At 36.8% G+C, this 27,909-nt stretch overlaps 1 protein-coding gene and 1 long non-coding RNA gene across 5 annotated transcripts in view; one reads left to right on the top strand and one right to left on the bottom strand.

The window, feature by feature from the left end:
• Positions 1–27,909, bottom strand: part of LRRC9 (leucine rich repeat containing 9) — a 109,414-nt gene that overhangs the window by 63,723 nt on the left and 17,782 nt on the right. For all 4 annotated transcript variants that reach the window (XR_004286014.1, XM_032344367.1, XM_032344366.1 and 1 more), the window contains exons 7-14: positions 24,767–24,922; positions 22,081–22,277; positions 21,057–21,188; positions 12,232–12,408; positions 11,782–11,899; positions 3,815–3,947; positions 1,571–1,693; positions 635–750 (exon numbers count right to left, since the gene is read on the bottom strand). Coding sequence is in view for 3 of the 4 variants with exons in the window: in XM_032344367.1 (XP_032200258.1) it covers positions 635–750; positions 1,571–1,693; positions 3,815–3,947; positions 11,782–11,899; positions 12,232–12,408; positions 21,057–21,188; positions 22,081–22,277; positions 24,767–24,922 (1,152 nt within the window). In the remaining variant the exon portion in view is untranslated. The remainder of the gene's footprint in view (positions 1–634; positions 751–1,570; positions 1,694–3,814; positions 3,948–11,781; positions 11,900–12,231; positions 12,409–21,056; positions 21,189–22,080; positions 22,278–24,766; positions 24,923–27,909) is intronic.
• Positions 16,208–26,293, top strand: LOC116591464. The gene is made up of 4 exons (XR_004286015.1): positions 16,208–16,302; positions 19,193–19,254; positions 21,711–21,771; positions 25,710–26,293. It is a non-coding gene; the product is annotated as an uncharacterized LOC116591464 (long non-coding RNA).

Genomic DNA, 27,909 nt, shown 5'->3' with positions numbered 1-27,909 from the left:
CATCACAAAATACTTAGGTCTTGATCCTACTATGTAAAATGTATATGTTGTTATATATATAAATACATAGAAAAAAAGATTGAAAGCAAACCCACAAAGTTGTTGACAGTGGATTTCTTCATGAAAGGGAGTATGCTGGGGTTGAAGTGAAATCAGATTTTCATGTTTACTATATATTCTTCAATATAGTTTGAAACTTTTTCAGTGAGACTACAGCCATATATTACTCGGGTAATATATTTGTGCACATAAAAACATTTAGGTGTCATAATATTTATTTTGAAAATTAAACCCTTCACCAAATAACCGTTTTATTTTTTTATTTTTTTAAAGATTTATTTGACAGACAGAGATCACAGGTAGGCAGAGAGGCAGGCAGAGAGAGAGGAGGAAGCAGGCTCCCGGCTGAGCAGAGAGCCCAATGCAGGCTCGATCCTAGGATCCTGGGATCATGACCGCAGCCGAAGGCAGAGGCTTTAATCCACTGAACCACCCAGGCGCCCCCCAAATAACCATTTTATATGTTTATGTATAAATAGACATGTTTAATATAAACCTGACATTACATTATTAGACTTCAAATTACTGTTCTGTCCTTATTTAAGGAATTCCAATTTTAAAAATATATCCATACCACTGTAATATACTCAAATTCAACAATGTATTCTGGCAAAACAAGGTCATGATCAAAGACAAACCACTTGCACTGCCGAACGCTGCAATCACAGTTTCTTTGTCCCATGACAGAATCTAGAATAAAAAAAAAAAACAAGAAAAATACTCTTCAAAATGAAATATATATTTTTCATTATTACACAGATTAATAAACAATAAACTCAGCAAGTTCTAACTATCATGTTATTAAGAGTATTTTATTTCTTATATTTTTTCCATTCTCCTAGGCAGTTTCTTAATTCTAGAAATACTTTCTAGTCACCCTTTCACTACATAGACTAGTAGGGTTTAATTTTATTCATGTCCTTTTTTATTTTTAAAGATTTTATTTATTTATTTGACAGACAGAGATCACAAGTAGGCAGAGAGGCAGGCAGAGAGAGGAGGAAGCAGGCTCCCCGCTGAGCAGAGAGCCCAATGCGGGGCTCGATCCCAGGACCCTGGGATCATGACCTGAGCCGAAGGCAGAGGCTTAACCCACTGAGCCACCCAGGCGCCCCTCCTTTTCCTTTTTATACTTACCATTTTACTATTCAAGTGGCCATATATTTTTGACAAATGTATTTCCCAAAAACCTTTGCTATTAAAAGTGGGTGGGTTTTTCATCTTTTGAAATACATATATGTATTATATATGAAACACGTATATAGTATATATGTATAATATATATGAGTATGTATGGATGTGTCATTTACAAAATAAAAGTCTTCACACACATATAAATGTCACTGAAGTAGGGAATAGGAAAACAGAAGCTCGCTAGTAGCTAACAAAGGATTTTTTAGAAAAGTTTACAAACTTTGTTGGTAGAAGTTCAACTCTACACATCTGTATTAAACACAAACATTTTGTATTCAGAAAAATTAAAGCACATTTCTCTTTATAGCATACATACTTAGTATATATTTTCGAGGAACGAACACTGAATTAACCATTGGATAGTTAGCTTGATTGATGGAGTCCTGTTCACGAGCCTGAACACTCTGTCCAAGGAAGACCTTTGTAATGAGGAGGATGCCTAAATATGAATAAAAAAATAATTTTAACACTAATTCATTTTGGTAACTTTCCCATATTACTTTCCTTAATGGTCGCAGACCTGACAATATGTTCTGCAAGGGGAGGAATCCTGGCTACCTTGTTTGCCATTGTATAGCAAACCAAATGTTGACCAAATGAAGTAAGTATGAAAGAGGATTTCTGTAATTATATCAAGCAAAGCTTTACAGAAAAGGAAGAAGGAAAGAAAATAATAAGTTTTTTTATTAAGTAATTTAAAGTGAAGAACTTTTTATTGTTATTAACTGGGTAAAAATTCATCTCTTAATCATCAGCACCTAGCATATATCTTAGATCATAGGGGGCACTCAATACATATTTACTGAATGGATAAACATTTATTTTCCCTTTAGATTCCTACGGGATCTTTGGATTCACTCAATCCTAAAGATCTCTAGGAGTCAGTCCTATAAAGTAACTTGTAATCACTAGGCATAAAACATTGAGATGCCCTTTTTTTTTTTTATGATGTGTCTGTCATAAAATGCAAATTGAGAGACCCTAATTGTTTTGGGAAACATATTTCAGAAGAATCTAGAAAAACATCATGAGGTGTTTCTTAAGATGGGAATAGAGGAGATTGAGAAAAAAGAAGCAAATGGTTTTTTCAAATAAGGAGTTCTTTCTATATTCAATAATCTGCTTAATTTTCACTTAATAAAAGACTGCAAAATACATGTAGTTCAACATGAATAATCTTAGCAGAGCTATTTTCTGAAACCTAGAATATTACTCTTAGAGAGTTAAATTAACCAAATTTCTGACAGCTCAGTCTTCAGTAGGTTGAATAGTGGAGACCAAAGAGTAGGTGTCCCTTACTCCTTGACCAGGTCCGTTCTCCTTATTATATATTCTTGGATCATATACACTAATACTTCATCTTATAGCTCTTATGAAAATTATAATTTTACATTTATTTGTGTGATTATTAATGTTTGTCAGTACCATAAAGGAGCACTGTGTCTAGTTTGCAGAGACTGTATCCCTATCACCCACCAGGTGCCTAACATGCAGTAACCAGTCCATACTACTGGTGGAACTGAACAATGAACAGTGGGAGGGTGAGGCAGGAGGACCTGATGAGCTGGTTTTTTGCCCCAGCCTGTGGTTAACAGGGAACCTCTCCCACAACTGTCTTGCAAATTGGCTCATATACTTTTATCTATATATTCAAGATGCAAATAAAGTACTAATCACTGTGAATAAATGAAAGTACCAAAAGCTTATCTTCTATGAGGTAATTTATAAAGCAATCTATACATTTCAATCTATACATTTTATCTTTAGCCAGGTTTTTTTTTTTTTTTTAAGATTTTATTTATTTGACAGAGAGAGACACAATGAGAGAGGGAACACAAGCAGGGGGAGTAGGACAGGGAGAAGCAGGCTTCCTGCCAAGCATTTCAGGGCTTGGTCCCAGGACCCTGGGATCATGACCTGAGCCAAAGGCAGAACCTTAACAACTGAGCCACGCGGGCACCCCTTTAGCCAGTTTTAGGTTTACAACAAGGTCTTCTTATCTTCTGTTACAATAATTAAGGACAAATAAGGCCTCTCTTCCCCAGTGCTTGGTATGATGATTATTGCATAATTGGGTGAGGTTCTCTTTTCTCTGCCCTGTGAACTTGAGGCGTGGGGGGTGTGTGTGTGTGTGTGTGTGTGTGTGTGTGTGATGCATATAGATTGAGTTTATTTTTAGGACACAAGTTAATGGAGATAAAAGGAGATTGAGAGAGAGGAGTTAGGATGGCAATGTAGTAGGAGGACCCTAGGCTCGTCTTGTCTCGTCAATGAACAAAGCAGACCGTGAAAAGTGCTTGTTCCATATAATTAGATTAAACATGAGAAACAAACGGGTCCCATCCTATTAATGTTTACACAATGATCAGTAAATATTTGTTTATAACTTGACTGAAGTAATAGATCAAAGAGTCATATATCACTACATTGGTAAATAATAAGTAAAATAGTTTTTTAGAAAATCTTTCTTATTGATAAAACCAAGTGTTAAAAATGTTACAAAATTAACTAATGAAGACTTAGAACTAAAAAGTTCAGAAATTCTGTGTATTTGTATTACCATGCCTGAAGAGCTCATGCTCAAGAGAGTTCTTCTTCTCGTCTTTGTACTTTTGCTGTAAAAATTCAATTCTGGGGCACTCACACATACTGAGGCTGTTAGCAAGAATCACAGCTTCTTTTCTGAGAGGCAGCTGTAAAGAAAAAACAAAGTCTGAGTATTTTTATAAAATTGACAGTACTTCAGCGTCAATACAGATGGTTTACTGGTAAATGTTTGTGGGTGTGGGCAAAGAAAAGTCAGGCTAGATTTGCTGAAAAGTAGTAGACAACCTTCAGGTGCAACTTCGTTGTATAAGGCTATTTATATGTTTTAAATTTACATGGAAACAGGTTTACGAAAAGTGATACAGTATAATATTTATTCCCATAAAAGCAGCCAGAGTCAAGGCTGACAATACTGTGTAGTGATGGAGCTGTAGTTTTACACATTTGCAAGGATTACTCCATGAGTAATCATGCAAATTCCAAAAAGAAAATCCTGCGTGACATTTTATCAGTGAAGGTTCTTATTTAGATATGATATATACATATAGATAGATACATTTAAGATATATAAATAAAGATTTGGTATAATGGTGTTTTTGGTTTAATAATCTACAATGATTTCCAGATACATCTCATTGTGCTAATGCATTGAAATCTTGGTTTGCTTTGTGACTAGATTTATTTCTTAAAGTATTTGATCAGAAATACAGTACTTCAGTAAAATTCACATTACTTCCTGTGAAAGCAGTCCTGAAAAGTCAATAAAATCTCTATTTTTAGTTGTAGGAAACCTAGAGCTAAGAGAGATTATACAGTCTATCCAAGGACAGAAGTAGAAATTAGCAAAGTCATGATTTGAACTCAGGTCTGCTCTTCCTTGTCACTATCTCAGTTTTGACATTATTACTAGTTTAATATTAGTAGCCACTTTATCTAAAAATGTACTTTTCTATAAATGCTGAATTGCTTATATATTTTTTCTTATTGAAACCTGTCATCCAAAGATTTTTTTAAAACAAATACTAAAATGTGGCTCATGTTACTATAAATTCCACGTTTCAGTAAATAGAATCTTCTCAGACTTTCAGTGAATATCACTAAATATGCATCAGATACAAGCTGTGTGCATGGCATTAGGCAGCTATAGCATGGTCTTGGCCCTCTAATAACAGAGGGAAAGATCATGAAGAGAGCATAGGCAGTAATCTTTCTAACATCAGCTGTAGCAACATTTTTCTAGGTATGTCTCCTGAGGCAAGGGAAATAAAAGCAAAAATAAACTGTCAGGACTACAGAACAAAATGTTTCTGCATAGCAAAGGAAAGAATCAGAACAAAAAGCAACCTACTAAATGAGAGAAGATATTTGCAAATGATATCCAATAAAGGGTTAGTATCCAAAATATATAAAGAACTTATAAAACTCCATACCTAAAAAACAAATAACCCAATTAAAAAATGGGCAGAAGACATGGACAGACATTTCTCCAGACATATAGATGGCCAAAAAGACATGAAAAGATATTCAACTCGCTGATCAACAGGGAAATGCAAATCAAAACTTCAATGAGAAATCACCTCCTGCCTTTCAAAATGGTTAAAATAAAAAACACGAGAAACAAGTGTTGGTGAGGATGTGGAGAAACAGGAATTCTTGTGCTCTTTTGATGGAATGCAAACTGGTGCAGCCAATGTGGAAAACAGTATGGAGGTTCCTCAAAAAGTTAAACATAGGGGCACCTGCGTGGCTCAGTGGGTTAAGCCTCTGCCTTCGGCTCAGGTCATGATCTCGGGGTCCTGGGATCAAGCCCCACATCGGGCTCTCTGCTCAGCAGGGAGCCTTCTTCCCCTTCTTCTCTCTGCCTGCCTCTCTGCCTACTTGTGATTTCTGTCAGTCAAATAAAGAAATAAAATCTTTAAAAAAAAAGTTAAACATAGGACAAGACTACAATCCAGTAATTACACTACTAAGTATTTTCACACAAAAACCAGAAACACTAAGTCAAAATGAGTCATGCACCCCCATGTTTATTGCAACATTATTTATAGTAGTTGAATTGTGAAAGCAGCCTAAGTGTCCCTCGATAGATGAAGGGATTAAAAAACATGTGGTATATATGCACAATGGAATATTATTCAGCGATAAAAAGGAATAAAATATTGCCATTTACAACAACATGGATGGAGCTAGAGTATATTATGCTAAGTGAAATAAGGCAGTTAGAGGAAGACAGATACCATATAATTCTACTCATGTGTAGAATTTAAGAAACAAAATAAACAAGTAAAGGAAAAAAGAGAGAGAGAAACCAAGAAACAGACTTTTAACTATAGAGAACAAACTGATAGTTACCAGAGGGAAGGTAAGTGGGGGGATGGGTGAAATAGGGAATGGGGATTAGGAGTACGCTAAATGATTATGGTGAAAAAAATAATTGAAAAAATAGATAGCAACAAAAAAAATAGAATCAGAAAATGTAAAAAATCTAAAAAAAAAAAAGAAAGAGAGGGGAAGACGGAAATAATTTTAAATTAAATAATTAAAAATAAAAACCATCACAAGATATGTCAAATAAGATCCACTTTTTTTTTTCTTTTTTTAGGTGGGAGAGTGGGAGAAAAAGAATCTCAAGCAGGCTCCCCACCCAGCACAGAACCAACTTAACGACTAAGCCACACAGACACACCCGATAATCAGAAATTTTAAAGGAAAGTCTTTTTAAGAGAAGAGCACATGATATATAGAAAAAGGTATGACTTTTATCTACCCATCTATTCAACTATTCATCATGCATGAATCAGATTTCCAGTAAGAATCTCTAAAGAACTCCCTCGCCTCAAGGACTTAAAGAGAAACACATACACAATTGCATTTCAATATAACAAACATGCTACAATAAAATTTTCAACTTCCACTGACTGCCACTTAACCAGTTTACAAGATTAAGCAGTATTTTCCATCCTTTCTAGAACCCACAGTATGGTGACAGTTCAAGGATAAGAGGGTACTTTAAAAAATACTGATGTATTAGCATAGGGAATTGGTCAATAATATTGTTAATAATGTATGGTGACAGATAGTAACTACACTAGTTGAGGTACGCACTGGGAATGTATAGAATTGTTGAATTACTATATTGTAAACCTGAAACTATATAACACTATATGTCATCTGTATTTCAGTAATAAATTTTTTTTAAAAAACGGATGTATTTCTATTCCACCCAGCTGTGTTTCATGCTTAGGAAAAGCCAGTTGTATTCCTAAACTTTTTTTTTGTACCAGTTATAATGGTTATTGAAATTATACACATTAAATAAAACAATGAAATATGAGAAAGAATGAGAGTTGTGTCTATGAAAACTAAGTGGAAAGCTTTGGTAAGACTGCAGAGAGAGTAATCATTAGAAGCTTCTTTTAGAATATATGAAGGTGAGGCAAACACAGAAGTTTGGTGGTAGCTGGGAGGATCATACAAACTAAAATTAGTTTGATTTTTGTACTCAAGTTGCTTTGCAAGAATCTTTAAGTTCATGTTCAACTTTAAAGAAACTGAAACTAGTATGTAATATGGTTGTGGCCTGATGTAAGAAAGACTCAGGAACTCTAACCTCCTATCAAAGGCTTTGGCCCTACGTAAAAAGAAAGACAAAAGATGGGGCGCTTGGGTGGCTCAGTTGGTTAAGCGTCTGTCTTCGGCTCAGTTCATGATCTCAGGGTCCTGGAATAGAGCCCTTGCATTGGGCTCCCTGCTCAGTGGAGAGTCTGCTCCTCCCTCTCCCTTCGCCCCTCACCCTCCAACCCGGCTGCTTATGTTCTCTTGCACTTTCTCTCAAATAAATAAATAACACCTCAAAAAAAAAAAAAAAGACAAAAAGGGGCGCCTGGGTGGCTCAGTCATTAAGCATCTGCCTTCAACTCAGGTCATGATCCCTGGGTCCTGGGATCCAACCTTGCATTGGGCTCCCTGTTTGGTGGGAAGCCTGCTTCTCCCTCTCCCACTAACCATGCTGTGTTCTCTCTCTCACTGTCTCTCTCTGTCAAATTTAAAAAAAAAAAAAAGACAAATGAAACATAAGATTAGAGGTTTTTAAAAATTTTTTTAAACTCTACTCCACACAAGTCTCAAACTCATGACTTTGAGATCAAGAGTCACATGCTCTCCCAACTGAACCAGCCAGGTACCCTTAAGTTTGCTAAAGGGGTGCTCGCTTTGGCAGCACATATATTAAGTTTGCTCAAGAGTTTTTTAAGTAAATCATTCATTTACAATTCTCCATATTGACTTTTTGATAGACCCGTAAACTAGGTAAGAGGGCTCCTACCATTTGAGAACTCGGGAAAGGCTGCACAAAGGTAGAAGTCCTTAAGCTGAGACTTGAAGGGTTAGTTTGCCACAGGTGAAAAGCAGAAAAGGGCATTTCATCAGAGGGAGGCATGGCACTGAGGTGTGTTTAGGAGAATCGTAAGGAAAGTACATACTTCATCTGGGATATTTATATATTTGGTAATAGGGAGTTAGGCTGAAGCTAGATTTTGAGGGGCCTTAAATGCCAGGCAGAGGGATTTGGATTTCATTATTATCAGTAATGGGAAGCTACTGAAGAATTTTCATCATGAAACAGTACAGTGTGAGAGGTGAAAATAACTTTTTAGGAAAGATTAATTTGTACTGTTAAAGGTAGATGGAATAGAGAGGAAGACCAAGGGCAGGACTGCCTACCAGAAAACTACTAGCAAACAGTAGAGGGATTTTTTTTTTTTTTTTCAAGTAGGCTCCACACCCTGCATGGAGCCCAATGCAGGGATTGAACTCAAGGCCCTGAGATCAAGACTTGAGCTGGAATCAAGAAGTGGACATTTAACTGACTAAGCCACCCAGGCACATGTGGAAGAAATGTTCGAAGTGGTGGCAGGCAATGGGAATGGAGAGGGAAAGGAAGAATGCAAGTGATGCCATAAAGGAAGAATCACTACAAATTGTGAATGATTAGATATATGGATAATGGAGGAGGGAGTGGTCAGATATGATTTCAAGGCTTTGAACCTGGTCTGGTCAGTGAAAAGAATGACAGCATTATTAGTAGAAAATGACAAGAGGGGAGAGTTGCTTATGGACAAAAGATTAAAGTCTAGTTTTAGATAGATAAGGAGATAAGGCAGAGTAACCAGGTAGGAACGGCAGCTGTTGGTGCCAGAGCAGAGATCAGGAGGCTGAGGATGTACCTTCTGGAGAAAGCAAAGATGGACTAAATGCACTTCTATGGCTTTTGACCAAGTCCTTGGGTATCAAAGAGAATATCTTATTTTTCCCTGCCCTCCAGCCTCTGCCAACCTAAATCAAATTCGTCTTCTAAACTGCTTATGCAGCTCATGTTTTTAGTTTTTAGTCTTATTCCATCTTTTAAATGATGCAGCAGATACTCATCTTTACTGCTTGCACGCTCATCATAGCATAAAAATCTAGTTTATCAGATCGATGTGCTACACGGTGATTTTTCTAGCCAATTATGTTCCCCCATTTCTAAGATTTTAACAATGAGAGTAATTGATAGTGTGCAGAGAAAAAAAGGGTAGATTAGTGAACCTTAATCTTGTGGTATTCTCATGTTTAGAGGAAAGAGGAAGCATAAAAAGGAAAAAAGGCAGGATAATCAGAAGAATAGGATAACAAGAGTATAATATCGTGGATGCCAAACGAATTCCAAAAAGCAAAGAGCAGTCCATAGCATCAGATGTTTCAGATAATAATGGTAGATTTTACATAAAAACTTTCCATGTGCCAGGAATTGGTCCAAGAACTTTTTGGGTAATTTTTTGGGGTAAAGTTCCATAATACATTTTATTTAATATAATATATCTGAAATATTATCATTTTAAAATGTAATCAATAGAAGATGTTATAGTCTTCTCTCTATACTAGGTCTTTCGAAACTATTTTTTTAAACTTCTAGAGCATCTCAATTCTGACAAGTCACATTTCAAATGTTCGACGGTCACCTCTGGGTGGTAGCTGCTGTACCAGACAGAGGGCAAATAGAAGGTTTAGGGATATTCTGTCTCCTACTGGAGGTGCAGGGCATTGAGCACTAGCACAGGGTCTGGGGCAAGCAGAAAACACACAAACGTTAGCCCCGTCCTCCCACCACCCTTTGTGCCCCTGGTAACTTCTAGTTCTCCAGAATCACCCTGAGCACCCTCTGCCTTAAAATCCTCTATTCCTCACCTCCTCCTCACTTCTCTTCTAGAAAGCATAGCGAGGGCACTCTCACCACACCACCCTGCTGAAGCCACCAGCACCTCTAGCTTGAGCTGCTGTGGGATCTCCTCCATCTGCTGCCCCGGTCATCTGCTCCCGCTCCCTCCAGTCCGTTCTCCACGGCTGTGATGCTTTTTCAGTGAATTTTTTTTTTATTGTGGTAAAAAATACATAAAGTAAAACTACCACTTAGATCATTTTTAAGTGTACAATTCATTGGCATTAAGTACATTCATAATTCATAATTCATTTCCAGAGATTTTCATCATCCCAAATAAAAGGTCTGTGCTCATCAAACAATGACCGCCTATCCCTCTGTCCTCCCCACCCCTTGGTAACCTCTATTCTACTTTCTGTCTCTACCAATTTGCCTATTCTAAGTACCTCATGTTAGTGGGATTATACAATATTTTTTCATTTGTGCTTGGCTGTTTGTTTTTTTTTTAAAGATTTTATTTATTTGTTCATGAGAGACAGAGAGGCAAAGGGAGAAACAGGCTCCCCACTGAGCAGGGAGCCTGACACGGGACTCCATCCCAGGACCCTGGGATCATGACCTGAGCCGAAGGCAGACACTTAAGCAACTGAGCCACCCTGGTGCCCATGTGTTTGGCTTCTGTCACTTATTATAATTCTTTCAAAGTTTAACCACGTTATAGCATGTGTCAGAATTTAATTCCTTTTTATGGCTGACTAATACTCTATTGTAGGGATAAAGCACATTTTGTTTATCTTTTCATCTGTTGATGGGCCTTTGGGTTGTTTTTACTTTTTGGCTATTGTGAATAATGATGTTATGAACACAGATGTACAAGTATCCAAGACTTCTTTAATGCATATTTCCCTGAATCCTACCAACAGCTCTGTGGGCTAGATACTAATATCACCTTCATTCAGATAGGAAGAAAGAGACAGAGCTATGTGAAGGCACATGGCTGGTGAGCAGGAAAGCCAGGATTTAAATGCAGCCACATTATCATTTCATGTGTGCCATGATGTGAGAAGGACTAGGAGGTACTGCTCTATACCTGCGTGTTACAGGCGCCTGATCAAGAGGGTGGAAGAATAAGGAGGGATGGTTGGATATTTTAGAGCTCAGTGTGACCAGGGGCAAGGTGGGGACAATGAAGTACAGAATAAAGAGGTCTGGCAGTTAAAGAGAAACAGAAAAACAGGATGATAGCTAGAAAGCCCAGCAGTGTCGAGTGAATGGATTTCTTTTTTCAGGATGAATATTAGAGAGTTTAAAACAGATTAGAGAAGTAGATTTCAACACAAAATAGGATACCTAGAAAAAAAAGTCAGGCAGATAAAGTAACTGACGGACTTACTCTGGTATAATACAAAGAAGGAAGATGCTATACTTTCCAGTACCAAGCTGTGAAACAGCAGTTTGTTCTAAATATGGATAAAAGGGGGCTCCTGGGTAGCTCAGTGGGTTAAGCCTCTGCCTTCGGCTCAGGTCATGATCTCAGCGTGCTGGGATCGAGGCCCGAATCGGGCTCTCTGCTCAGCAGGGAGCCTGCTTCCTCCTCTCTCTCTCTGCCTGCCTCTCTGCCTACTTGTGATCTCTGTCTGTCAAATAAATAAATAAAATCTTTAAAATAAATAAATAAATAAATAAATATGGATAAAAGGATTAAGAATTGAACCCTGCCTAACTAATGGCAGAGCTTTATTCATTAGGAAGAAAGCATTATTCTGAATGACATTTTATGTTACCTTGCTTGTCTCACTGTCTTTGAATCCTTTTTCAAGTATTTGGAGCAGATGCTTTTTCTTCACTGTAACTTCAGGATCAAAAACGTAAAAAAGACATTCCAGCATCTTTCGATAGTTCCTTAAGAACAGTTGAGACAAAAAAAAAAAAAAGAAGAAGTTTGAGAATTGATTTTTAAAAAGCTTAGCTATAGATAAGACAACCATATATCCTGCCCAGGATATTTCTCATTTACAATGAATGTTCCACCAGCATTACTAAGCCTCCAAAACCCCTCAATCTCAAAATGAGCCCCAGTGTGGGTAAAGTCATCCTAGTTGAAATGCATGAACAGGCAATATTTACTAATAAGGTGTATTTTTAATAGTGTTAACTTTTAAAACAGAAAGACTCTTGTACAAAATAAAATCACACTTCCAAAAAAATGTCCCTTATGGAGTTTAACTTCTTACTCTGAATCATGCATATCTTCATTGTCAAAAAACTTTTGGAATTTCTCTTCAAATTTTAGTCTCAGAATACGGTTGTTGACTTTGGTGACACGTTTTACTTTCACTCCTGTAATACCATATGTTCTGAAGTCCCATGTACAAAATCGTGAGAGAATTAATTCATAGCAAGAGTTAAACCTATATGGGAAGACAGAATATATACAAAGAACAGATTGTCCTAAAAATGTTGAAAAACACAAAGTTACATATAAAAGCTATAGTCCATTATTTTATGTTTTTTGCTAAAGATACATTGGCATATCACACTTACTTGATCAATAAAAGAGAGGTTAAACTTTGAAACATAAAAGAGTTTTATTAATTATTATATATGTGTTCTGACTAAAAGATACTTTGGTTGAGTAATCCTCCATTATGCCTCTCTGCCCCACTTTCAGCAAATCTGTTTGGCCCTACGTCTAATATCCATCCTGAATATAACCCTATGTCATCACCACTGTTATTACCCTAGTCCATATCCCCATCATCTCTCACTTGGACTACCACAGATAACTTCATAACCAGGGATATAGAAGTGAAAGAGGCAAGGTCCCTGCTTGCAGTGAACCTATATTGTAAGAACTTGGCTAAAAACCAAACAAGACATAAATAAAATCATTTCTAGATTGTTAAAGGCTTAGAAGAAAGAGAAGTTGAATGTAAGGATTGGAGTGGGGGCTACTTAAAACTGATCTTGGGTAAGATCTTTCAGAGAAGATATTTGAACTAAGAAATGAAGAAGGAAGGGCCAGCTATGTGAAGTTCTCAAGAAAATGTATTTGGAAGTGCTCATATGCTCTTTACTGCCCTTACTGGGCCATGCCCTGTCTTAAAGTAGCACAGAATTTGGCTTAATTAAGATGATATTTTAAAATGTATCAATTTGAAAAGGAAGTTAAGTGATTTTATATGGGATATATTGCCTATAATGAGATGTCTGGTCCTTACCAGCATATCAAGCAAAGCGTGAGCATGGTGTGGGCTAGGATCACAGAAGTGAGCTTCCTAGTGGTGGTCTCTCCCTGAGACAAACTTACTTAGACTGTTTGCTTTTCTCACTGGCAAAGACTAAACCAGGGCAGTTGGGTGCTGCCCGGTTACTCTTCCCTTAGAACTAAAAAGTGAGCTGCCAAAACCAAACCATTCCCACAGGAGCTCCCAGCCCATAGGGAGCCAGCCAAATATGTAAGTAGTGTTGCAACTCCTATAATTATTTCAGAGGTCTGGCTAAATAGCTACATCATCACGAGGAGTGGGAAACCTATAGTCGCCATGTATAGAGGGATCACTGTCTGGGCCTAATGAGTCCAGGTCACCCCTACATTATATGTCCCGAAACCACAGAAGCTCTCATTACTCCTTGTAACCTATTTATTGTTATTGTTATTGTTGTTGCACTTTGATAGAAACAAGTGCTGTAGGCATTTTATCGAGATAAAGTTTTTGTTATATAGTAATAAAAGGGTAATCAAGAATAGATGTAAGTGGGGCACCTGGACGGCTTAGTCAGTTGGGCATCCGACTCTGGTTTCAGCTCAGGTAGTGGTCTTGGAATCGTGGGATTGGGCCCTGCCTCTGGCTCTGCTCATTGGGGGGGAGTCTGCTTGAAGATTCTCTCCCTCTACCCCTCCCCCCACTCGTGTGAGATTCTCTCTCTCTCTCCCTCTCCCTCTCAAATAAATAAATAAATCTTTTTCTAGTCTTTTTTTTTTTAAAGGTCTTATTTATTTATTCGACAGACAGATCACAAGTAGGCAGAGAGGCAGGCAGAGAGAAGGAAGCAGGCTCTCCACGGAGCAGAGAGCCCAATGCGGGGCTCGATCCCAGGACCCTGGGATCACAACCTGAGCCAAAGGCAGAGGCCCTAACCCACTGAGCCACTCAGGCACCCCTAGTCTTTTTTTTTTAAGAATAGATATAAGTGATAAGTGGACAATACCTAACTTCTAGTTTGGTTCCCAGGAATGCAAGAACCAGGAATGGCACAGGAAACTCCACAAAGTGTGGTCCTTTCTTAGAACTTTCCTCTGCCTAGAAATTCAGTAGCGGGGCCCTTCCTTGCATGGAATTCCTAGAGCCCTGGAGACTGGGGACCCCAGTGCTAAGAGAACATGGGCTCTGCGCTACCTGGGGTCAGAGCAGTAAAACAATGCATTCCATCGCCTGGCCATGCTGGGGATGAAAAGACATCATTCACAGAGTTCTGGATACTGCTGGAGGAGGGAGAATCAGACCTATGCTGACAGAGAAGAACTGTGACTTCCACTATTACTATTACCAGGTCCTCACAGAGGATGATACTTCCCACAGCATTGCTAGTAACATGCTACATGCACTGGGGGGCATGTCATTACTGGCTGAGATACATGCATTGCTGTCTGAATCTTAAATAATGACTATAGAAATTTATATAAAGTAGTATCTAAATCTGTTCTACCTCTCCAAAAAGTCCCATAGATCTAAGGGCAAAATTCAAACTACCAGCTCAGATGTTATTTCCTCTGCCTGGGAAGTCCTTCCCCTAATACTCTGTATAGTCAACTTCTATCTGTCCTACAAAATTCAGATCTAAGCGTCTCCCTACCAAGCATCCCCACTTCTAGAAAACTTTCTCTACATCCCCATTCTGGTTTGAATGCCATTCTTCTCCACACCGACAATTACCCCACAACCGAATATGGTTTCATTACTATCGTCTCCTACACCAGAATGCAGCCTGAGGAGAGCAGGACCCATGCCTTTTAACCCCAGCACCTAGAATAGAACCTAGCCCATAGTAGAAACTCAGTGAATGGATCCTGAGCAAGAGAATGGAATAGAAAAGATTCAAAGATGAACACAAATGCAGTCTCTCTCTTCATTGAGTTTATAAACAAAGGGAGCATAAAAGTGATGGAACACGTACAGGCAAAATTAGAGTAGAAGATGGGAGAGGGAACAACTCAGTGCTATGAAGATTCAAAAAGAATAATAATGACTAATCTGATAAAAAATGACAAAAATATCCCTCACAAAAGATGGCTCTTGATGTTGGCCTTGAGGATAAAGTAAGTTTTGACAGACAATGGTAGAGCATGTGGGCAAGGATGGGCATTCTGGCAAAGGCAGTGGAAGAGAAGAAACCACTTATTTGGTGGTATACCAGGTATGCGCCATGAGCAGTGAGGCACACATGGTTTGGCTGGCTCTGAAGGGGTCTGAAAAGGACTTAGGCTAGTTCAGAGACCATACAGTGAAGGCTGCTGAATATTGGGGTGAAGACTTTGAATATAATTTGGAAGGTAACAGGTTGCTATAAAAGGCTTTTGTTTTGTTTTAAACAATGCTGTGTAGGAAATGCCAGCGGGGACCACACAGGAAATCCTTTAGTTATCTTTACTGATTGATTAGCAAATACCAAGTGCCTAATGCATGCAGATCTAAGAGGAAGGTTCTGAGGCCCTGGGTGCAGGTGATTAGGGCCACTATGGAGAGGAGAGAATGAATGCAAGAGATATCACAGAGGGTCTTGGCCTGACTGGAGGTGGAGACTGAGGGAGACAAAGCAGTCAAGAATGGCTTCAGTGTTGACTGCATCTGCATGACTGGTAGGATGGTTGTGCCACAAACACGAATGGAGGAGTCAGTAGAAAGGGTGGTTTGTAGATAGAAAACAAAAACATAAAGATTGGGGCACCTGGGTGGCTCAGTGGGTTAAAGCCTCTGCCTTCGGCTCGGGTCACGATCCCAGGGTCCTGGGATCGAGCCCTGCATCAGGTTCTCTGCTCGGCAGGGGGCCTGCTTCCTCCTCTCTGCCTCCTTTCTGCCTGTGTCTCTGCCTACTTGTGATCTCTGTCTGTCAAATAAATAAATAAAATCTTAAAAAAAAAAGATTATGTACATAGAGTGTAACCTAGGTTTTCTGACTCTAACCTTACTATGTATTTTATTACTTCACAGGTGAGTTCTCTTTTGAATGTGTTGAGTTTGCCTTACCAGTTGGACATCCAGATAGCATCTACAGGACTAGAGTAAAGAAGAAAGACTGTAAACGTAAGTAGTTTTTAAAAGTTCAGGAATACAAGAGACTAGCAAGAGAATATAAAAAGGAAATAGAAAATGTCTAAGTACAAAAACCGAGAGAGGTGAGGGATGCCTGGTTGGGTCAGTCGGTTAAGCATCTGCCTTCAACTCAGGTCGTGATCTCAGGGTCCTGGGATCGAGCCTTAGGTGGGGAGCCTGCTTCTCCCCCCATTCCCCCCACCCCGCACTCCACTTGTGTTCTCTCTCAAGTAATTAAATAAAATCTTAAAAAGAAACAAAACAAAACAAGAGAGGTGAAGTTACAGAAGGAATGGTTAGCAGCATCAAGTATGGTAGAGGCTAGGAGAATGAGGGCCTATCATTTCACTGGGTACTGTCACTCATTCAGTGGTACTGGAATGTGTGAGCATCCTCAGTGGTGATATACATCATTGACTGAGATTGATTTACACAGAGAGATGCCTACAATCATTCAATAATATCCAAATGACACACTCATATAGCAAATGTAGAATGCATATTTTTTAAATGGCTGTACCTCAGTAAGACCTATTAAAATGTACTTCAAAATTCTAAATACTGTCAACTTATTTGCTGACTTATACCAATATCTTACCTGTATAAAACAAAAAGTTGAGTGGGGGGAGGGGTAAAGGGTGATGGGCATTGAGGAGGGCACATGTTGTGATGAGCACTGGGTGTTATACTTAACTAAAGAATCACTGAACTCTACTTCAAAAACCAATTATGTACTCTACAGTGGCTAACTGAACATTAAAAAAAAAAAGTTTATGCTGCTGTAACTCCCTGAAAGAGTACAGGAAGCACGAAATCTTTATATATAACAGTAGATTACTGAAAGTCATTATATACACAAAAGTGAAACTGTTAAGTGAGTATCTATTAAGTGATTTCGGAAACATCAAATAGTAATTTTTATAGAGTTATGAATCCAGCCAGTCCTATGCTAGTTGTTATGACTTACAAGGTACAAGAAACATTTTATAAGTCCCCAAGGAACTTATAGTTACTTATATTTTGTGATGCTTTGAACTTATTTTTTTAAATTGTAAATGCCCTGGGATGTATAACCAGGTTCAAAGCTTTTCAAGCACAAGGACAGTATCTTTTATGCCTTGGAGAGAGTCCTGACTTGACCAATGTTGTCTGCTGTCAGTGGCTAACTCCATTGGTAATACACAGGTAGATAATAAGAATCTGTAATGATAATGCTTCAGTGGCAAAAATCTACTCAACAAGGAAGTCTCTATAAAACAAGGTCTTCTTTGAACTGAAAAATATAGTCCTTTTATTTCATAAAATAAATGAAGTGAAGAAATAGCAAATGATACATAATTAGAAATCTGCAATGCTCTTTTCCTAAAGAAATAAACGAAGACTATTTTGACATAAAATCTTTGTATTTGGGTTCTAGCTCTACTCTAGTACTTTTTATTTAAATCCTAAATCACTGATTTTAAAAAGTATTAATAAAAGAGAAGCCACTGCTTAAATAAAATAACCAGACATGTAGCACATTGAGCAATTTAAAGCACATTAGTAGTTATTTCCTTTTTTAAAATTTTTAAAAAATAATCTCTACGCCTAGTGTGGGGCTTGAACTCAGGACCCTTAGATCAAGAGTCACATGTTCTTCCAGCAGAGCCAGCCAGGCATGCCAGTACTTAATTCTTAACATCCATAAAAAAACCACAGCTAAGGTGGCCAAGCTTGTGGTACACTAAAAGTAAAAAACAATCTTTCAAATTCTGCCAATATATATTTGATTTTCTTCTTAAAGTGGGTCAAGGTTATTCTTATTTAAACCAAGTAAACAATTGCTAATGAACATCTAAATCAATCAAAGCTGGGGTGCCTGGGTGGCTTAGTTGGTTAAGCATCTGACCTGGGCTCAGGTCATGATGTGATCAAGCCCTGCTTGGGCTCCAACCTCAGCCTGCTTCTCTCACCCCCTCTCCTTTTGCCCCTCCCTCTCCCTTCCCCCGCTCATGCTCTCTCTCTCATATAAATAAATAAATAAATAAATTTAAAAAAATCCATCAAATCTTATATACTATCAAGGTGACAAAGTTACCTAAATGGCTTTTTTTTTTTTAAAGATTTATTTATTTGACAGAGAGAGAGATCACAAGTAAGCAGAGAGGCAGGCAGAGAAAGTGGGGTGGGGGTAAGGGGGTATGGGGAGCAGGCTCCCTGCTGAGCAGAGAGCCCAGTGCGGGGCTCAATCCCAGGACCTTGAGATCATAACCTGAGCCAAAGTCAGAGGCTTAACCCACTGAGCCGCCCAGGCACCCCTCTAAATGGGTTCTTAGTAATTTTCCTTTTTTTTTTTTTTTTTTTTAAGATTTTATTTATTTGACAGAGAGAGACACAGCATTGAGAGGGAGCACGAGCAGGGGGAGTGGGAGAGGGAGCAGCAGGCTTCCTGAGCAGGGAACCTGATGCAGGGCTCTATCCCAGAACCCTGGGATCATGGCCTGAGCCAAAGGGAGACACTTAATGACTGAGCCACCCAGACGCCCCTAGTCATTTTGCTTTTATGTTTTTTACTCTATAATCTACTTGCTCTGTAAAAAAGCCTCCTCCGCAATAAGTTAAAAAGAAAAAAAAAGTAAGAAACAAATCTATTTAGGTTGAGTGAATATAAACGAAAGACTAAAAAATTATTTCAGTACCCAACAGACAGACACCATGTAGTTTTTGCACTTAAAAAATCAAGGCCTTTATTTGTTTACATGGAAACTGGAATTAATACCTTTTATATCTTTGTACATAAAAATCAAGTATTGTGGTTAACTGAACAGTGGTAACTGCTGGGCAAATGGATGCAAAGATACAAAAGAAAGTATTTTAAAAGGTCTTTTTCTCACTTGGGCAGAACTTCTCAGACTTTCCCACCAATGTATCCCCAAGGCCCTTGAGAAGATTTTATTCACAGAGGTAAGAGCTACATATAGTATAAATCAGGGGCTTGTTTTAAGGTAATCCGTAACAATCATGTATTTTTCTTTATACAAGGTAAATGCAATTTTTTCCATTTTAATCCAGAAAAGTCAGTATATTTTTCAACACTGACTGCAAGTAAAATCCTCTGGGATGATATATCAAGTCCATCTATCACTTTATGTGTTTCCTGATTTCTCTCCACACCTAAATTTACAGTATGCTTCTAGGATTCTGTGACAATCTTCGGCTTGTTTGTGAGCTCCCCAATTTTGAGAAAATGATTGCAGAAATGTGAAAGTTAAAGTTAGTGATATTTTTCTGCTGCAAAATTTTTCTTTCCCTTCTTTCCTACTTCATTTCTTTCCTTCTTTCTCCTTCCTTCCTCCCCCTCTCCTCTTCCTTCCTTCCCTCCCGGCTCCCTTCCTTTTTTCTGTTCTTTAGAATCATTTCTTTGGTTGTACCCTCAAGATGAGGCGGCACAACCACTTCCTGGTTTTGTACCAGAAGGCTTCAATTTTTTTTTTTTCACTGATACATATTTTTATTTTTATTCATTTTTAAATTTAATTTTTTCATTATTCCAAGATTCATTGTTTATGCACCACACCCAGTGCTCCTTGCAATACGTGGCCTCCTTAATACCCACCACTAGGCTCACCTAACCCCCGCTCTCCCCTCCAAAACCCTCAGTTTGTTTCTTGGAGTCCACAGTCTCTAATGGTTCATCTCCCTCCCAGTTTCCCCCAATTCACTTTTCCTTCCCTTCTCCTAATTTTGAAGTGTGTATGCCCATTTCCTGCTGCTTCTGTTTCTGGTGGCTCTTTCCATTTTTTATCTAAATGGGTTTTCCATCCAAATTCCTGGCTTTTAAGTGTATGCCTTATTTTTTTATTTTATTTTTTTATTTTTTTAAAGATTTTATTTATTTATTTGACAGAGAGAAATCACAAGTAGTCGGAGAGGCAGGCAAAGAGAGAGAGAGAGAGGGAAGCAGGCTCCCCGCTGATCAGAGAGCCCGATGCGGGACTGGATCCCAGGACCCTGAGATCGTGACCTGAGCCGAAGGCAGCCGCTTAACCCACTGAGCCACCCAGGTGCCCCCTTATTTTTTTTTTTTAAAGATCACATCTTTTTTTTTTTTTCTTCAGATTATTTGAGAGAGATCACAAGTAGGCAGAGAAGCAGGCAGTGGGGTGCGAGGAGTTAGGGAGGTGGGGAAGCAGGCTCCCTGCTGAGCAGCGAGCCCAATGCAGGGCTCTCCATCCCAGGACCCTGGGATAATGACCTGAGCCAAGGGCAGAGGCTTTAACCCACTGAGCCACCCAGGCACCCCAAGTGTATGCCTTATTTTAATTCACAAAGTCCATGTGCACCCTGACTCTAGCTAGCTCTAGACAACTGGTTTGACTGTGACTATGGACCTGCAGGAAATTTGCTAGGGAGGCTCCTCCAGTGTTTGCAACCTGCTGTGGCCAGTCTTGCTTCTGCACTCCTCTATCTAGCTTCTCATACAGTATTCAGAATCCAGGCTTGTATCTAGTCCAGAAATGAACAGTGTAAACATATGTAAAATTAATACTTGGCCATAAACTTTCAAAAATTGTATTCTGGCAACAGAAAATGTATTGATGGCAAAATAGGTAATAGCCAATTTCTAGTGGATGAATACTCTATATGATAAGTTTTTTTGAAAATTGCATATCTTGAGATTTTATAAGTTGGTATTTTGGTTGATGATCTATCTTAAGCACCAAAAATTATTTTTAAAGCTGTAACTAAATTTCAGATAGATTTACCAGTCATCAGATCGAGTGCCTTCTTCAAAATGGATATTTCCCACAGTTTCCAACTCAATTAACAAAAATGGGATCAATAATCCATGACTTTTCTTCTTTTGCTTTACTTCAACACGATAAATTGCTTCAATTCTATTTGAGAAAAAAAAAAAACAAAACACAAAGCTATTAGAAACACTTAAAAATCACAATAAAATTAAAATCGATTTTTTTTAATAGCTGATGTTAAAATATAGGCTTCTGTCAATGGGTAAATAAAGCCTGGTTTAACAGTTAAACAAAGGAAAAGATATTCTATTTCTGACAATTAAAATCACTTCAAATTATGTTAACTTCAGAATATGTGGAGGTTAGAAGGCTATCCTAGCTCTACCACTTATGGCTCTCAGATCTTTTTTATGCTGTAGTTTCTTAGCAAAATGGCAATATTAATAGTACCACACCTGCAAAAGCTTTTTTGAGGATTATATGCAAAATTCTTATAAAGCTCTTAGCAAAGAATTGGCACAAAGAAAGAACCCAATGTTAGTTATTATTATTAGTAATAGTATTTACAGGGCAAACCTACTTAACCATTTAGTGCCCTAGTAAATAAAAAATTTACAGAACTTACTATGTCTTCCTGTTTTATATTTCTCGTTGATATGCAACCAGAGTTTGTTTCTACATGATTCCGGACAATTGTGTATATGCTTTGCTCAGTTAGATCTATGTGGTGAGTTTTTGCATCAGTAGCAGGTCTGTTTTTAGTTTGCAAACACTATAGCAGTGATGTGACAGGAAGCCAGTTGGGGGAAGTTCGCTATGCCTAAGTAAGTATTGCCTCTGGAAAAACAACATGTGTCAGCTTTGAACCAATGATGTCTAGCTCTACTGGGAACTGGACTGAAAACACATTCCATGTTTTCCTTCATAATATAATTCTTTCCACTCATGAAGAAAGGAACTGAGCTCAACTGATAGTCTAGAATATTCTATTCTCTCATTTTCAAATTTGAAAAACTAGGTAATTCATAAAACATACTCATCTAATTTTTGGTTCCAGAATGTTACCCTTTCATTCAAGGCATTTAGTTTGGTCAGTATCTTCTGTTGAAGATTTGGTTCTTCTGTGACAGTTTCACAGTTCTTTGATTTTTCAAGTTCAGTTACTTTATTGTTATTGGATCTATCATTGTGCCCTTTGCCAGATCCCTTGAGTTCAGCAAGTTCTCGTTCCAGCTGTTGAAATCAGTGTGCCAGAGAGCAAAACTTTTTTAGTGGAATTATTAAATATATAATTAATTTAAATTAATAAAATAAAAATCTAGATAATAAATAGGCTAAAGTTCATAAAAACATACTAAATGGGTGATTACAACCTGGATACAAGTTTAGTTAGCCAATTTATCTTGACCAAGGGGCAGTCTTAAATATGTGGCAGTTTTTAAAATTGACAACGAGAAAAGCAAAGAAATGGATTTTTAAATATTAAGTGACGGGTTTGTTTCTATTATAAAGCCAAAGTAAAATTATAACAAATACTGGTTTTGGTATAATTAAAATACCTAAACTTCAAATTAATATGACTTCTATTCAATTTTTCAATATTTTTTTAAGTACTTTGATATTCTGGGAAAAACTCAACCATAGCATATGTATAAAACATGTATATAGGGATGCTTATTTTTTCTTTTTGCCACAGTTTCCTATATATGGCTCAGCATAGCAAGGTCTTTCTCTAAAATTTTGATATTTTGTTTTTTCTTGTTCATAATGGGCTTTGTTGGCATTCATTTGCATTTTTAAAAAAATACTGCACTAGGCATGATTTATTGTGGTTACCGAGGTTTTTAGCACACAGATTTTGGGCACACAATGAGTGCCTCACTTGTCTTGCCTTATCTCTGCCTAGCAGGATTTCAAGATAAATTGTACTATACATGGAGAAGTGTATATAAAAAGAAATTAACTAATTATCTGTTCTTCCCCCTCTATAATGGCTATATCCAGCTGTTAAAAAACAAATTCAGCATATTTATAAAAATGTCTATAATTTATCTTATCTACAGGTATTATTTTTCACATTTGCAATCTTACTTAATACATTCATTTCCACATAAAAGTAGATATAAAGTGATTTCCATATACTGGTTCATTTTTTTATTCAAAAATAAATTCTGTTAATGTTTCACTTTAAGGATAAATTTCTATTATACCATTAATTAAAACCTGCTTATATTAGAAATATATAACTTATCTATATGTTCTATAATTAATGATAATTAATGTATTTATAAATATTAAATCTATTTATTTATTTATTTAAAATATTAAATATATTTAAAAGACTTGGGTTTTAATAGTAGTATACTATTCTATCTTAAGAATGAATAATTCTTCCTCTCTGGTTAAACATTTAGGCAAGTTTCCAGTTTTTTGTTGTCACTAATAGTACAGTGATCAATATCACATCTATGTAAATATTTATCCAAATCCTTAGAATAGAGTGCTATATGTAGATTTATTAGGTCAAATGCTACAAGCGTTTTCAGGCTGTGAATACATACGACCCAAATTATGTTCCATTGGTGGTATAGTAGTGTCACACACCTCTTTACCAGCCTGAGTACTATGATGTTTTATACTTTGACAATTTTATAGGCAAAAATGATTGTTATCTTAATTCACATTTGGAAAATTCATAATCAAGTTGAGCTCTTCATTCAAATGTTTATCAGTCATTTTTTATTTCTTCTTTTGTAAAATTAAAATTTATTGCTTTGCTTGGTTTGTCTATTTGAATATTTGCTTTTTGTTTTACTTATGACTCTTTATACTAAGGATACCACATCTGTGCAGAATGTTTGTTGAAGACATTTTTCAGACTGTCATTTATTGTTTACTTTTATTAATGATGCTTTTTAAGTACCAAACGTTTTACTTTTACTTTTTGCAATCGAATCTACACTCTGTTCTTTTGTCATTTCTAGTATTTCTTTTATTCGGCAGGCTGAGGTCAGGTAAACATATTCATTTATATATTCTTCAGTTTTTTCGGGTTTTTAAAATATTTACATTTAGTTCTTTTTTCCCCACTGGCATTTATTTTTGGTGAAGCGTAAACTAAGTCCAATTCCCCTACTCCCAAATTGTTTATGTTTTGATACCATTTGTTGAATGATTATATTTTCTTGCCTTTAAAAAAATACAGTAAGTTCTAATATATACAAAGTTTCTATTTTGAGGTTAATAATCCTTAATTTTTCAGAGCCTACTTTTGGTAAAGGAAATCCAATTTACTCCAAGTTAAAAAAGCACACATAAAATAACTACCGAAGTATAGCTTGATTTAAAGTTCCTACCTTGTCTTAATATCTTAATAATATTAATTAAGGGGTATTTTAGCACTTTAAGCAAAAATATGAATTTTGAGCACAGCCTTAAGGTGTCTAATAAAAATGCAGCAGAAATAGATCTTTATAACTTTTGGGATTATATTGAATTACTCAGCTTTTTAAAATGTTTATAAATTAACAAGCCTGTACCTTTTTATGGTTGCAGACTTCTAAGCACACAATGAAGTTTAGTCAAGCAAATGAAATAAAAAATTTGGGGGCAAACTTGGAAGTAGTAATGAAAACATTATATATATAAAATTTAAAAAGTAATGCTGTCTTATCACCAGTTTTCTTAAGCTATGGCCACTGAAATTTTATATTAAATCTTACATTTTTTTTCACAAAGCTAAATAATTTTATGCGTTCTTCTGGCAACTTCTGTAATTTGCATTTTCGATCATTCAGTTTTTCAAGGTCTTCATTAAGATGCCTCTGAACAGTTTTTATACGCATATTGTAATACATTATTTTTTTCATTGCTGTGGTCTAAAAGTAAGGGGGAAAAAACACAAAAAATCAGCTGGAGCAAAAAACATTAAAAGTAATTATTAGTGGCATTACAGGAGTGTGATATGTTCTATATAATCCACTGGAAAGTTTTGCATGCGCATTTGCTAATAATGATGCCAGTTGAAATGATAATGGCTACAGAGTGCTATGTTTAAACTTAATAAGCAAAATATAAAATTCCAAAGATTTTCTCTGTGGATATTTAAGTGTGAGGCATATTCACATTTATTTCGAAGATGACAATGTTAAGAGCCTCCAGATAGAATTCAGTTTATAAAATCATATCATTTTGCAAAAGAAGCAGTACTACTGAAGCAAATACATAATTACATTATCCCTGTTTGATTAATTTAGGGAAAAATACATCAAAAAGCATTAAAAGCAAGTGTAACATTATCCAATTGAGTTTTTAAACAGATGGTTAAGAAATCATGGATTTGATGGTTTTTTCGCCCAATTCTCTAAAAGGATGCTCTAAATAAACTTGTTTTAGATTGAGCAAATGATTAAATTGTCCATTTACCCATTACCTAGAATACCTTAATACCAATGGATCACCCAGTTATTAATAAATACATGATGATAAATAGATTAAATCTACTATTGAAAAATACACCAGCTATGCTAATACAGCTAATACTCATAAGCAATATTAGTCAAGAAGAACTAGCTAAGGAAAAATATAAACAAATCAAATGCACTATTAAATGTGACCTAGATTTCACTGTTTACCTGAAATAATGAAGGCATTTCTCTTTATTAGGAAAACTGTACCTCAATTAATGTGGAAGCCTTGTACACCATTTTGGACTAGATGCAGGCTATTGTTATGTAATTTATTTGGCACTGTGTGGCTCATCAAAATCCCAAAAGAATTATTTGATGTAAAAGATGGAATAGACTCAAATACATGGCATGATGAACAGGCCAAAAGAATTCCCTTGCCCATGCATATTATGAAGTTCTGAAATTGAAATGACTAAATTCCTCTGCAAAAAATAAGGCATTAATAACACAGAACGCTTCGTGGGGGGAAAGTGTTTTAGGATGATTAAGGTATAAAAAACTCTCGATAAAGAAGAGCTTATTTTGGAAGTGCAACTGAATTAGAAGAAAAAAGGGAATGGCAAGTAGTGTTTCTTAATTTTTGACTATTTGGAGAAAATGGAAAATCCAATAAAGAATGCTTTGAGTCAGTGGCAGCTAAAAAATTTTCTGTTTAATTCTAAAATGAGAGAACCTGGATAGAGATTGGACTGCTACATAAAATATAAGATGCCAAGTTAAATTTGAACTTCAGGTAAACAGTAAATAATGTTTGAGTGTAAGTGAATAAGTATAACTAAGTTTAAGAAGTATGATATTAAGGAGGAGTCAAGATGGCGGAGAAGTAGCAGGCTGAGACTGCTTCAGCTAGCCGGAGATCAGCTAGATAGCTTATCTAAAGATTGCAAACACCTGAAAATCCATCGGCAGATCGAAGAGAAGAAGAACAGCAATTCTGGAAACAGAAAAACAACCACTTTCTGAAAGGTGTTTTCCTTTTTTTAAAATTCTTTTCTTTTCTTTTTTTTTTTTTTTTTTTTTTTTCTTTTTTTTTTCTTTCTTCCTTTTTGAACCTCTTTTTATCCCCTTTCTCCCCCCCTCACGATTTTGGATCTCTTCTAATTTGGTTAAAGCATTTTTTCCTGGGGTTGTTGCCACCCTTTTAGTATTTTACTTGCCCCTTCATATACTCTTATCTGGACAAAATGACAAGACGGAAAAATTCAACACAAAAAAAAGAACAAGAGGCAGTACCGAAGGCTAGGGACCTAATCAATACAGACATTGGTAATATGTCAGATCTAGAGTTCAGAATGACAATTCTCAAGGTTCTAGCCGGGCTCAAAAAAGGCATGGAAGATATTAGAGAAACCCTCTCGAGAGATATAAAAGCCCTTTCTGGAGAAATAAAAGAACTAAAATCTAACCAAGTTGAAATCAAAAAAGCTATTAATAAGGTGCAATCAAAAATGGACGCTCTCACTGCTAGGATAAATGAGGCAGAAGAAAGAATTAGTGATATAGAAGACCAAATCACAGAGAATAAAGAAGCTGAGCAAAAGAGGGACAAACAGCTACTGGACCACGAGGGGAGAATTCGAGAGATAAGTGACACCATAAGACGAAACAACATTAGAATAATTGGGATTCCAGAAGAAGAAGAAAGAGAGAGGGGAGCAGAAGGTATACTGGAGAGAATTATTGGGGAGAATTTCCCCAATATGGCAAAGGGAACGAGCATCAAAATTCAGGAGGTTCAGAGAACGCCCCTCAAAATAAATAAGAATAGGCCCACACCCCGTCACCTAATAGTAAAATTTACAAGTCTCAGTGACAAAGAGAAAATCCTGAAAGCAGCCCGGGAAAAGAAGTCTGTAACATACAATGGTAAAAATATTAGATTGGCAGCTGACTTATCCACAGAGACCTGGCAGGCCAGAAAGAGCTGGCATGATATTTTCAGAGCACTAAACGAGAAAAACATGCAGCCAAGAATACTATATCCAGCTAGGCTATCATTGAAAATAGAAGGAGAGATTAAAAGCTTCCAGGACAAACAAAAACTGAAAGAATTTGCAAATACCAAACCAGCTCTACAGGAAATATTGAAAGGGGTCCTCTAAGCAAAGAGAGAGCCTACAAGTGGTAGATCAGAAAGGAACAGAGACCATATACAGTAACAGTCACCTTACAGGCAATACAATGGCACTAAATTCATATCTCTCAATAGTTACCCTGAATGTTAATGGGCTAAATGCCCCTGTCAAAAGACACAGGGTATCAGAATGGATAAAAAAACAAAACCCATCTATATGTTGCCTCCAAGAAACTCATTTTAAGCCCGAAGACACCTCCAGATTTAAAGTGAGGGGGTGGAAAAGAATTTACCATGCTAATGGACATCAGAAGAAAGCAGG

This window comes from Mustela erminea, chromosome 5 (genome assembly GCF_009829155.1).
Source record: "Mustela erminea isolate mMusErm1 chromosome 5, mMusErm1.Pri, whole genome shotgun sequence".
In the NCBI taxonomy this organism is placed as follows: Eukaryota; Metazoa; Chordata; class Mammalia; order Carnivora; family Mustelidae; genus Mustela; species Mustela erminea.
The sequence above is the reverse complement of the archived record's forward strand: the minus strand, read 5'-3'. Positions and strand labels throughout refer to the sequence as shown.